The sequence below is a fragment of the Gadus chalcogrammus genome, chromosome 15 (assembly GCF_026213295.1).
Source record: "Gadus chalcogrammus isolate NIFS_2021 chromosome 15, NIFS_Gcha_1.0, whole genome shotgun sequence".
In the NCBI taxonomy this organism is placed as follows: domain Eukaryota; kingdom Metazoa; phylum Chordata; class Actinopteri; order Gadiformes; family Gadidae; genus Gadus; species Gadus chalcogrammus.
The window spans coordinates 18,349,357-18,362,257 of record NC_079426.1 but is presented as its reverse complement, the minus strand read 5'-3'; the positions used below and the strand labels follow the sequence as shown (position 1 = coordinate 18,362,257).

General features: G+C 45.7%; 2 protein-coding genes across 2 annotated transcripts in view; both read left to right on the top strand.

Moving 5' to 3' along the window:
- Window positions 1-6,827, top strand: part of LOC130405059 (serine protease HTRA1A-like) — a 24,961-nt gene extending 18,134 nt beyond the window's left edge. The window contains exons 4-9 of the mRNA XM_056610018.1: window positions 3,343-3,537; window positions 3,700-3,732; window positions 3,821-3,953; window positions 4,182-4,239; window positions 4,564-4,659; window positions 6,174-6,827. Of these exons, the coding sequence (XP_056465993.1) occupies window positions 3,343-3,537; window positions 3,700-3,732; window positions 3,821-3,953; window positions 4,182-4,239; window positions 4,564-4,659; window positions 6,174-6,342 (684 nt within the window). The 3' untranslated portion in view covers window positions 6,343-6,827. The remainder of the gene's footprint in view (window positions 1-3,342; window positions 3,538-3,699; window positions 3,733-3,820; window positions 3,954-4,181; window positions 4,240-4,563; window positions 4,660-6,173) is intronic.
- Window positions 6,828-7,994: 1,167 nt separating this feature from the next.
- ccdc113 (coiled-coil domain containing 113) lies at window positions 7,995-12,826 on the top strand. The gene is made up of 9 exons (XM_056609818.1): window positions 7,995-8,398; window positions 8,637-8,793; window positions 8,896-8,994; window positions 9,514-9,666; window positions 9,975-10,082; window positions 10,811-10,936; window positions 11,336-11,443; window positions 11,655-11,810; window positions 11,943-12,826. The coding sequence occupies exons 1-9, from the start codon at window positions 8,310-8,312 to the stop codon at window positions 12,069-12,071; spliced, it is 1,125 nt and encodes a 374-aa protein (XP_056465793.1). The 5' UTR covers window positions 7,995-8,309; the 3' UTR covers window positions 12,072-12,826.
- Window positions 12,827-12,901: the final 75 nt, after the last annotated feature.

Sequence of the window (12,901 nt, the reverse complement as noted above, 5' to 3'; positions counted from 1 at the left end):
GTGTTTCTCTGCCCTGGCCAAATAGCACTTCTGACTGCTGTTTTAAAGTGTGATTTGAAATATGAAATGAAGTCAATTATTTGTCTTACCATATCTAAATGTAACTGACACTGACCCGAGAGTTTGGTGGTCTTTGAGTTTCTTTCCGAGCCGCTGTCAAAGAAATCTGTTGTTCATTAGGCAGTGTTGCAAAATCACATCTAGCAATGTGATCATGCTTTATATAGAAGCCAACAACTTGGATCTGAAGCATAACCTTATCATGGTAAACACACAGAAAGTAAGAGTTAGCACATATCAAAATATACTCTAGTATTATACGATAACAACACAATGTCCAAACTAAATCATTGTTTTGATTCTGAAGTGTTTGTACTTATTATTAGATTTAATGCTCATGAGAACTGAAACCGAAGCTATTTTCTACAGGACCCTCAAACAGTGCACAGGGTACCGCGTCTACCTAAGATGCACTTCCCAAATAGAGCAAGGAAGTATAGCTAAGAGAAGTGAGGCAGTTATGAAAGCCTGTGTTTCGTTGGACTCTTCATGGTCCAAACAAAATGGATGGTTGGAAACCACCACGTTTGAGTATGTTAAACTCAATGTTAACAGTTTACAGTATCCTCAGAACCCATAGGTACGAACCATGTGACGACTTCATTCTGTTCTGCTGCCAGGCTGGCCGGTCTGTAACCGTTCTTTATTTTCCTTTGGACGTTGTTTGATTTTTCTCTCCTTTGTATTTATATTTCTTGTGCAACCTTCCTTTTGCGTCACTCAGTGTTAAAGAGAGCGTTTCAGGCTTGGTTAAGGTCCGCTTGAATCCAGACTTGAACATGAGTTCAGGTCTGTGACTCGATGGGCGAGTCACGGGGAGTGGGGTCAGGAGACGCAAATTCACGTACATACACAAAGTCAACAAGAGGCTTAACCAAATCAGCTCCGGCTAGCTGACTCGAAATGTCCTGTTAGAGACACACACACACACACACAAACACACACACGCATGCACATACAGATAAAGACACACACACACACACGCACGCGCGCACACACACACACACACACACACATACGCGCGCACACACACACACACATACGCGCGCACACACACACACACACACACACACGCACATACACACATACACATACACATACACACACACACACGCATGCACAGGAAGAGAAAGATGCCCACGGACACACATATCCACCCACCCACGCACACTCACTCACGCCGCCAGTAAAAGTGTCTCACATAAAGTCATTTCAAAAGCCACCTGTGGTCAATGATCCAACCACACTGCTGTCAGGACCGGTGACCGTAACCATGGCCGCTGGGCGGACTCCAGCTCTGAGTGCCTCGTCGCTGACTCACATCCAGCTTATGGTCTAGGCTGTGTGTGGGTCTGGGGGTGTTTGTCGTGTGTGTGTGTGTGTGTGTGTGTGTGTGTGTGTGTGTGTGTGTGTGTGTGTGTGTGTGTGTAAGAGAGAGAAAGCGCGAAAGAGAGACTGTATGTGTGTGTGAGCATCAGTGCATGTGTGTGTGTGGTTGTACATGTATGTGTGTGTATGTGTGTATGAGAAAGGGAGACGGAGAGCGAGAGAGGGAGTGCGTGTTTTACTCTATGTATTTACGGGGTACAGGAAGGGTTGTTTAACCCTCGTGGCGGTGGAGGTGCTAGAGGCTGGGTGAGAGCTGTGGGCTATCACTATCATTGTGGTCTTTTAATTATAACGTCCCCTATCACTCAACACTGACTGAGTTGCCAGGCATGTCTTAAACTATGCTGGTCAGTCTCAATTGCCTCTTTTGTGTGAGGAACATACGTCTGGTGTGAAGTCGATGTTCTGCATTCATTGAGAATCGCACACTTTGAGCGTTTTCACAGAAGCTGACCAGGATGTGCGTATATACAACTACATGCCCCGGTTTCCTTGCCAGCTTGTCTTGCTGTCTCAGTTACCTTGTCTGGATGAGGCGTCTTCTAGGGATAACCTTGGGTAAACAAAACAGGAAGGCAGGAGCACATGAGCAGTGGATCTCTTTTTCCTGAGCCTGTGTTGCGCTGACAGGATGTCTCAACGCCCTGCACACCGCGCCGCCTGACTGTACACCGGCCGGGACCGTTTTAATTCAAAACCACTGTGTCGGGCTAAATATATCTTCTGCTCCATCCGTCGGTTCCTCCATCCTCTGTGCGTCTGTCTGTGTGTCTAGGCAGGACCTGAGTAACCGGCTTTCCACTAAGTGTGGCCAGCTGAGCATCAGTCCATTTCTGTGGTTCAAATGGCAGACGCTCCCCAAATGATGAAGACACTCAGCTTCCAGACTGTCCAGTTCTAGTATAGTGTTCAATTCATTAAAAACGTAAATTGCTATAAGCTTCTGAATGGGGTCGCTGCTGGCATTCCCGGTTATTGCTGGGCACCACCTCTATGTACGCAGTTGTACCTCGGAATTGTTCATGACTGTGTTGAGTAGGATGTGTTTAGAATACGTGCGGTTCTCTAGTCTGTAGTGATTCATTTCTCACTGACCACCCGCACAAGAGAAACTGAAGACTCGTTAGTTTTTTAGGACCATTAGAGTAATTGCTCTTGAGAGCATATGTTAATTATTGTAATTTATGTAAGACAGGGTTACACATTATACAATTTTTAAGAAAATATGTGAACCCTCCCTTCTTAACAAGTTAATTAATGATTAACGGTTTACAGTTGAATCTCTTCTACATCTGTTAACCATCAGAAATCTCAAACCTTTAAATAGAGGTTAAGTTAATATCCTGTCCATACACGTTCTAAAAGCTGCTTCACATGAAGGTCTAACAAATCGTCTTACACATGACACAAAGTGACTCAATGTCTTTTTCTTTTTCTGAACAAATTAACTGAGAAATACTGACACATTCATGTGATCCATTGAAGCTAAAAGCACACTTCCCGTCCTAAGTCTGCTTATTGTTTCCCTCTCCCTCTCTTCCTTGTTTTCCTCCCTCTCTCCCTTGTTTCCCTCTCCCTCTCTCCCTTGTTTTCCTCCCTCTCTCCCTTGTTTTCCTCCCTCTCTCTCTCTTTTATCCCTCCCTCTCTCTCCATTGTGTTCCTCCCTCTCTCTCTCTCTCTTGTTTTCCTCTCCCTCTCTTTCTTCTTTCCCGTCTCCTCTCTCCCTTGTTTTCCTCTCCCTCTCTCTCTTGTTTTCCGTCCCCGTCTCTCCCTTGTTTTCCTCTCCTTCTCTCTCTTCTTTCCCGTCCCCTCTCTCTCTTCTTTCCCGTCCCCTCTCTCTCTTCTTTCCCTCCCTCTCTCCCTTGTTCCTCCCCCTCTCCCTGCGACCTCCAGTCCAAGCTCCCCGTCCTGCCGTTGGGCCGCTCGGCCGACCTGCGCCCCGGGGAGTTTGTGGTGGCGATCGGCAGCCCCTTTTCCCTGCAGAACACCGTCACCACGGGGATAGTCAGCACCACCCAGCGTGCGGGCCGCGACCTGGGCCTGAAGGACTCAGACATGGAGTACATCCAGACAGACGCCATCATCAACGTGAGCCCAATGCATGCCTCAAGTCGAGACTGCATGTGTTGTAATCACAGTCTTGACAAGTCATCTGAATCGTCTCATTGCACCTCATTTGAATCAATGAATGAATGAATGATATACATTCAAATATATTTGTTCTTTTGTCTTTCCTTTTTTTCCATACAGTACGGTAACTCAGGCGGACCTTTGGTGAATTTGGTAAGGATAAGATAGGTGTTTTCAGCAGTTAACAGCCTGCATGTCCTGTCCTCTCGATACTCATGACCCTACCACGCTGCCACGTTAGGACGGGGAGGTCATCGGTATCAACACCCTGAAGGTCACGGCGGGCATCTCCTTCGCCATCCCCTCCGACAAGATCCGGGAGTTCCTGACCGAGTCCTATGAGCGCCAGGCCAGAGTTGCAAGTTCTGTTCCAGGTGGTTCACTGTTTTTAGTACCGAAATTGTTAAATACTTAAAAATAACCTTTATCGTGACTTTAAAGAGTATTTTCTGTTAGGTCAAAGGTGGTGATGGCTTTATGATATGAATAGTCTCTTCAACACAAGACTCCAAGGCATGAAAGTCCTAGGCATGTCGTCCTCTCTTAACGAGAGCAATGGCCGACTGACTTTCTTCTTCGGTGTTTCGTTGGCGTGTCTCTAGGGCGGGCGGCGGCTAAGAAGAAGTACATCGGTGTGCGGATGATGACGTTGACTCCAGGGTAGGCTGCTCTCCATCCCAGTCCCAGCGCCACACAGAATGTTTACCGTCCCTACCGCTGTCACTCAGCCGCAGTCCAACTGCGCGGTGAACGATCATAAAACCCAGACTGGAGCATAAGTGCAACCGGCTGAACGGAGGCCGCTGCTAAAATTACACGGCCATGCTAAGAAATGAGCGTGTGTAGAAACACGATAGTAACGACTTTACGCATGACAAATAAGACACGAGTCGATTCAATCTTGAAATGCTTACTAATGGTCGGATCCTTTCTGCTGAGGAAATCATATCTGCCATGTGGATTGTTTTATTCTCTTATCCCTAGGCTGGCCAAAGAGTTGAAGAGCCGTCATCGGGACTTCCCGGATATCACCTCTGGAGCGTACGTCATGGAGGTCATCGCAAAGACACCGGCCGCCACGTAAGGTCATCCGCAGGGGTCATGTCCTCCTAACGGAGGGTTTCTATGACTAACGAGGCCACAGATTTCTGTGTGTCTCTCTCTCTCTCTCTCTGTGTCTCTCTCTCTCTCTCTCTCTCTCTATGTCATGAGATATTGTCTTTGGCACATCACACCACACATATGGTCTGATTTATAAAGAAGTCATTGTAAAGCCCCAGTTCCCCTCTCCTCGGCACATTCACTGCTAAACGAAGATACATTTCTTTTAATTTACCCTACAGTTTTTTGTCATTTCCGTCATCTGCCTGCTACCACACACTTACAACCCCACCCCTATCCCCGCTCCCCCCCACACCCACACACCCTATTGAGCTCCCAAACAACGCTCCCAGGGAAAACATAGTAAGGGCTCACTCCAGATTTCCTCCTAAGCCCGCTCAAGAATCCCGCCCCCTCCTCCTCCTCCTCTTCCTCCACCCACAACCCCAGCCCAGTTCAATCAGCCAGCTACCGCAGCTCATGAGCAGAGCCGGGCCGCTTCAGAGACGCCGAGGTCAGCCCTTTCCTCCCCCCGGCCTCCCCTCCCTGCAGGAGGGGAGGCCGCCTGGCTTCGGCTGTGGAGTCACCCAGTGCTGTGCTCGAAGGGGGCCACGGCCACAATAACCCACCCTTCTGCCCCTGCCTGGGGGACTTATTTATGCTTTGGGGCCAGTTGGTTTTGTGGCATTGTTCTTTTGTGTTTTTCATTATCATCATCATCGTCCTCAACATCCCTGCAGGGCTTGACTCTCTGTCTGTCATATGCTGATGAGGATTCTTTTTGTGTTGGATTTGGCATTTTGTCGTTGCCCTTTTTTGCTCTGTTGATGATCATGGGTTTATAATTGGGAGGAGAGCGGGCAAAACAAACGTTTGTGGTCATCGTCAGCAGTGGATGTTCTCATGCGTCCAGGAATACAATCTAGTTCTATTTTTATTACTTAGAACATGAAAACATCTATTGTGGGGCCTGCACTCTACAGAATGGTTCACTCTACAGAATGGTACACTCTATAAAATGGTACACTCTATGGAATGGTACACTCTAGAATGGTACACTCTACATAATGGTACACTCTACAGAATGGTACACTGACAGAACACATTCTCAAGACCTCTGCACTCTACATAGGACACACTAAAGAATGGTAGACTCTACAGAATAGCTTGTATTGCCACCATTAGGAAAATGTTTGTACATGTGTCATCCCTGAACCAATCAGGGATGTATCTCTGCATGAGCTAATCTTAATTGTGCTCATACAGAGAGAGACGCAGTCAACACAAAACAGATATTGTCACAGAGCATTCACTAATAAAACTCACTCATAGCTGACGTATGGCCATGCAATTTTTACCACATTTCACTCTAAATGATAGCCCTCAATCACCTCACCATGATAGTATCTACAGCACCTTTAATCAGCAGGTGACCGGATGAGAGTGGTTTGGGTTTGATTTTGATTATTTGATTTGTTATGTTCCCGGTGCAGTGGAGGCCTTAAAGAGCACGACGTCATCATCTCCATCAACGGCCAGCGGATTGCCACGGCGACGGACGTCAGCGCAGCCATCAAGAGGGACGCCACACTCAGAGTGGTGGTGCGCCGTGGTAACGAGGACACCATCCTAACCATACTCCCCATGGAGATCGAACCTTGACCTTTCCACATTACACACATGCACACTCACACACAATGCAGGTGTGTGATAGGTCCGAACTCATGGTAGCGTCGCGGCCCCCTAGACCTCATCAGTGCCTGGCTTCTGGAGAAGAAAAGTAATTTGGAAAGGAGTCAAATAGTACAAATCCTCTGCAGCCCAGGTGTGCGTTCAACATCCACGTGTAGCTCCCCTCATATTCTTGTGTGCCCTGATGGATTCTACTACTGTGCTCCGGTGACCAGAGAATGACGTATAATTGATCTTTATGTTCTGATGCTCCCCTTTTGATGGTTTTTTATAAGGTTGTTTGTTTGTTTGCTTTGTTTGCATTCATCTCTCTTCTCCTCAGTCCAAACATTTGTGAGACATTTTCCGGGCACACACAATTTGTATAGGCGCCAGCTTATTAATATTTTCGAAATTGTCCTTTCTCAGTACTGTATTAATTGTTTTATGAATGTGCTTTATACTGGAGAAATAAAGTGTTTACTTTCTTTACTTTTCTTTCTGTTTGCTGATTGTTTTGTTTTCTTCCTTCTGCTGCTACGCTTCATTGAAAAACCTCAAACCAACACATACAAATGCTGACGCGGTTAAACCAAGTTTCTTTGTTTAGATCAAAAAAAGAAACATGTGCTTCAACATTAACTATTCACACGCTCGCGCTGAGGTCCGAGGATCAGATTAAATCAAATGCTCAGATCCAACTGCTGTTTGGTTTAGATTTTATTAAATACTCTATGGCCTACTGGATGAATCTGTGAGAGGCTCTCCGGGCCATGGGGTCTCCAGACAGACCTCAGAGAGACAGCGGACTGAGCCAAGCCCACCCCCTGCATTTAGGGGCCCCAGATCAGAGGTCCTGCATGAATGAACCATAATGTTCCTTCTTCACGGTGGTGACATTAACTTTTACTGGGCTACATACTTGCGTCACATATCACATAGAAGTGGTCCAAACTGTTGTATATTATAGACATTTTATACTGTGCTTGTGTCCTGTAGTAACGTCACAACATTGTGGAGTGATTCTTAACCTAAAGTAAAAGAATCAGCAGAAGGAACTGGTACTTAAATGTTGCTGCCATCTCATGGTTTCATGTCGTCTTTGCAGCTAAACCTGGCCGTTTTTGAATGACTTTGAATTTCTTCTGTTGAGGTTATGTTAAAGTTGCACTACATTATTAGTTATTTTTTAGTTACTGGTCTGTTTTCTTTAGGCTATTAGATAGGTTAAACAATGAAGTATAGGAGAGGGAGAAAAATGCTTCATCGCAATCACTACTCAATACATAATATATACACAACATGCAAAACCATAAAGTGTATTATCATGCAACAAACAATGGAAAGGCTATTTTCTGTAAAGGATTATCGAAACATACACGGTAAGATGTTGTTACTGAGATTGTTACCACAAAGCCTGTTCTGTTTGGTTGTTAATTTGCTGTTACATGCGTTTGTAGGCGCAAACACTTAAATACTAACTCAGCACTATCTTTGGTGGTCCCCAAGCTGAAGCTGCCATTTGCCAAGAAAGAGTTATTTATTTTGAAAGAGTTGACATGGTGACGGTTAGTTTCATTTCCCCTTTAGATGTTGAGTTACACATGCTGCACCTTGTCCATCCATGTCCTGGACCCAGACCAGAGATCAAGAGTAATTAGGGCAAGTATGATTGGTTTCAGTGAGTATGAGTTTCTATATTGACCCATTCTGGACCTGCCTAAGGGTTTTTTAAATTACGTTAAATAACTTGAAGAGCAACCTTACCTTATATAATGAGGGCATGTTATAATGTTATGCAGCAAGGCTGTACCGGTGTACCGGTTCCGCTGACCCCATTGGATGTCTGCTAGTTGGATAAGTGATCCGCGTCGATGTCATCGATGCGCACGAGCATGAAAACTAGTCTGTGAACACGGGATGTCGCTGCTGTGTCCGCGCTGACGTTTACAATCACCATGGAAACGATGGGCTCGGACGAGGCTACGGCGACTCCGACAATCACAGAGGAGAACAAGCTGCTTATTGAAAATGTCGAGGAGTTAAAGTAATATAAATTGATGATAACAATATATAAATTAAGACATTTTGGGGAGGTAGACTTTACCGTCAATACCGGACAGAAAACGATAAGCATCTTCTTTCCAATATTCGCAATTCGCAGGGGTTTGCTTTGCATTTTAAAATTATGCCCGGTTTTAAGGGGTAATTGAGGTCCTGTCGTCTTGTTTAATAAGTCCTAATGGGTTATTTATTATTTGTTTACTGTTCACATCTTGTTGTAGGCTCTCTAATGGATTCCTTCAGGAAGAGCACGCGATGCTGGAGGCATTCATCAGCCGCCAGGGGCCACAGGAGACAGCTCCCCATGGGCCTCACGAGATGGCTCCCCAGCCCCCAGGGGACCCAGCTATGGCTGAAGGCTCCCCTCAGCCTGCCAGGGTGAGTCAGTCATCCTTATGATCAATATTGTTGTTGTTGGAAGCAGATGCCAATAGACTGTCAATGCATTGTGTCTCTTTGCTGCACACATACGAAGAGCAGCACTTGGACTTGCGTCAGAAAATATACATCGCCCAGAAGGAGATGGAGGAGACTAAGAGAGACATCAAGGAAGCCCAACGACGCAATGAAATCGACAAGGTAGGAAGATGCGTATGGGGGTATATAGTTAAGCACATACATTGCCATAGGCACTCTCTCTGCATCATAACCTCTCTGCATTTAACTTCTTCTGTTAAGAAACTCCTGGTGAAGTTAATTCTCCCGTGTCCATAGTCCATCTTATTATTCTTTCTTTCTTTGGTAGAAAGTGTAAAATATTTAACACCAAGTCTACGGTAGTGCCAAAGTACTGTACCGTAAACTAAACAGCAAAACAACTTTTGATGATACATTCTATCTCTCCCTGCACACACACACACACACACACACACACACACACACACACACACACACACACACACACACACACACACACACACACACACACACACACACACACACACACACACACACGTACAAAAACACAAACACGCACACACACACGCACGCACACTCAAAGCCACATGCTATCCATCATCGATTATCTGAGGGCCGCATCTGGGGTCTGAACCCATGAGCCCCCCCCCCTAAACCCCCCTTGCTTATTGGCTCATCCAGGCTGTCATGGAGGAAGCGGAGCTGCGTCTCTCCGAGATCCGGAGGCAGAAGTTTGAATTTGAGCGCGACGTGGTGAAACCTCTGGAAGAGAACAAAGGCCAGATGGACGTGGAGAAGGTCCTGGGCTACATCGAGGACAGCATCAAGAGGAAGGTCAGAGATGCTGCCGATCAACCAACCAATATTGGAGCTCTATGAGATGCTTGCACTGGTTTCAACCAGCGTCTTTGTTTGGTAACTGAACTTGTTTTTCTGGAGTGAAACCTTTGACCATTTAGAGTGAAACACAGGCAATTAATGTATGTAAATGTGTTTGTGTTTGTGTGTGTGTGTTTGTGTGTGTATGTATATCTTTGCGTGCGTGCGTGCGTGCGTGCGTGCGTGCGTGCGTGCGTGCGTGCGTGCGTGCGTGCGTGCGTGCGTGCGTGCGTGCGTGCGTGTGTGTGTGTGCATGCACACAGGAAGCACAGGTGGAAAAGCATTGTTTGAAAAACAAGTCGAAGGTCCGAGGACGCAAGCCCCAACTTAAGCTCCAACAGGATCAGGACATGGATGAGGACCTGAAAGAGGTATCGGGGAGGGGGAGAAGGGAAGACAACATGGATGTGTTATAAGAGGGGGGAGATGGGGGGTAGGGAGAAGGGGAAAATACTTTTTTTGCAGTCACATGACACCCTTTTCGTGCAAACTTAAAATAGAGGGCCGGGCCAAACTGTGAAGGTTCTCACTCTCTGTTCATGTATCCAGTGTAGAACCAAATACTTCAGAAATGTACCAGAAGGAAATACTCAAATATATTGGAATTGCTTCGTATTACTGTACCATGAGGGAGTCAAATTGGTTGACATTGTTAATTACTGCACTGCAGACCTCGTACCAGAGATCAAATTAAAGCGGTCAAAAGCCTGGAGGCATAACACTTTTCTGTGTGCTGCTGTGTTTACGAATTGGGAACCGAAAAACTTTATACTCCCCAGGATAAGTGTATGCTTTTGGTTTTTCCAGTAAAAGTGCTTCATACTGTGTGTTTGGGAAAGGTTTCACCAGCGGTGAACAAAACAAGGTATATCCAGTATATGTACAGGCAGTAGACACTTCGTTCCCTCCATCCAATGTTCGATCCACTTTTGTGCCCTCATTTGCAAAAAACCTAGCACAACTCGTCTTTAGATAACGACTTGCAGCCAATGATGCAGTTCATACTCTATTATTCCAATTCTGAAGGCTGACTTATGTGTTGATTATAATTGAGGATTCCTTGTTGGACCAGATCAGCACTACACATATTTCTTTCTAGGTCAACATGGCGTTGCTGAAGATCAAGAACAGTCAGCACAAGGAGAAGACTGCCGAGTGTAAGAGGGAACTACTGATACCCAAGCAGCGGGCCTTTACCGCACAGAGGAACCTCAGCTCATACAAGGTGCCCTGCTCATGCCTTCCTGTTCCTCTAGATCCTAGGCAGACCCAATGCATGGCTTTTACCGGGCTAGCTTCCTCAATTCTGTTTTCCATCGGAATCGTGTTCGAAGAAAGCTATTGGTCCATCAAGCTGCCTGTTCCTCCCTTAGACCCATTTCAAGACCAAGCCGCCCAATCAAAGCTTAGGCAGCGCCTGATAGGCCCGCCCATCTAATTAGGCCCTTCTTCCATGCTCTCTTGTGCATCAAACGTGTCACAAGAGAGGCTACTGTCCCTCTGTTTTATAATATTATCAAAGTAATTTTTTCCTTTCTTACATTTTTCTTATATCCCTGTTTCTTAACTCATCTTTGTGTGTGTGCATGTGTGTGTGTGTGTGTGCGCGTGAACATACGTACAGAACAAGCTGCAGAATGCAACACTTGAGTCAGAGGAGCTAAGCCGCGACATCACCAAGAGGCAAGAGACACTGGCGAAGATCGAGGAAGAGACTCAACGGGTCGAGAAGGTCAGCCAGTCATTCATGAACCTGATTGGTTGACAACAAGCAGTCAACCCAACCCTCTTCTCCTCTGCAACCATTCCTCCTTCTGCCCTTTTATTGAAAAAATGTTCTTACCAATTTCTTTCCTTTGCCCAAACACTCTTCCTAAAACCTCCCCCTCTCCCGAATGTTGTCCCACACAGTGACGTAACGTTCCCGTCTCACCACCTTGCAGGAATGTGCCAAGGAAAAGGCCCTCTGTGAGAGGCTGCGTTTCCAGCTGGACGACTGCAGCGTGCCCGATGTCATGGAATACATCCAGGTCAAGGACCGGCACAAGAGACTGCAGCGCACCTTCCACGTATGGGAGAGGAAGGTGGAGCTCTCTGAGGTCAGGATGTCACATTATGTTTGCACTCCAAGCAATTCTCCTCTGAATGTCCTCCCCACCCACAAATAACTGGTTACAATGACATAGAACATGTGAAACACAGCATATGTGTTCATTCTTTTTCTACTTCAGAGGGCGTTGAGGAGCTACACCAAGGCCTGGAAGAGAGAGAAAGCAGACGTTGCCAGTGTAGACCACACAGAGGCTAGGGCCAGTCCTGGGCACCCCATGGCTGTTTTGAGGCTCCCCAAAATAAACTAACCCAGATGTTGGACACTATGGCCGACACAATATATAGGTGTTGATGTTTATTGAATGCAATTCATTAAACAAAACAAGTTACATCCAGTATATGTACATGCAGTTGACACTTCGTGCCCTCCATGAAATGTTCGATCCACTTTTGTGCCCTCATTTGCAAAAAACCGAGGACAATTCGTCTTGAGATATCGACTTGCAGCCAATGATGCAGTTCATACTTGATTATTCTGATTCTGAAGGCTGACAGAGGCTAGGGGCAGTCCTGGGCACCCCATGGCTGTTTTGAGGCTCCCCAAAATAAACTAACTCAGACGTTGGACACTATGGCCGACACAATATATATGTAGCCTAATGTTTATTGAATGCAATTCATTATGGTGAACACACATACACAAACCCACATCGACAAAATGAGGGAGTTAAGCAGGGATGAGTGGAGACACTTTGCAATGTAAAGCATTATAGATGAATTTCTGCAGTCCATGTCTACTAGTAGCAATGCTTAGACGGAGCGCTGCCTTGTCTACATAGAAAAGGGTAGTCATAACCCTTATCTTGGATCCTGCATTCCCACTATCTATAGCTATGTTATAGATATGAATCTAAAGTCTGATTTGTGAGACTGTACATTGGAGACTATACACACATATAAAGGAGAAGGGGAGCTGTTTCAATTCACTCAATATATAGCATTCAAATTTGGACACTGGTATATTAATGTTTGCTCCTGAATAAAACATCTTTACAAAGGTTTTTTAACATTCATATTTATTCAGTTTTAACAATATCCAATTTAACCAAAAGTATAACCGGAAATACGTCTTTAATGC

What these genes read in the sequence shown, in the direction of transcription:
- ccdc113 (XM_056609818.1), top strand. Translation starts at nt 8,310, where the DNA reads ATGGAAACGATGGGCTCGGACGAGGCTACGGCGACTCCGACAATCACA. An exon ending in TGGATGAGGACCTGAAAGAG is followed by an intron (nt 10,083 to 10,810) that starts GTATCGGGGAGG and finishes ATTTCTTTCTAG; the next exon opens with GTCAACATGGCGTTGCTGAA. An exon ending in GGAACCTCAGCTCATACAAG is followed by an intron (nt 10,937 to 11,335) that starts GTGCCCTGCTCA and finishes ACATACGTACAG; the next exon opens with AACAAGCTGCAGAATGCAAC.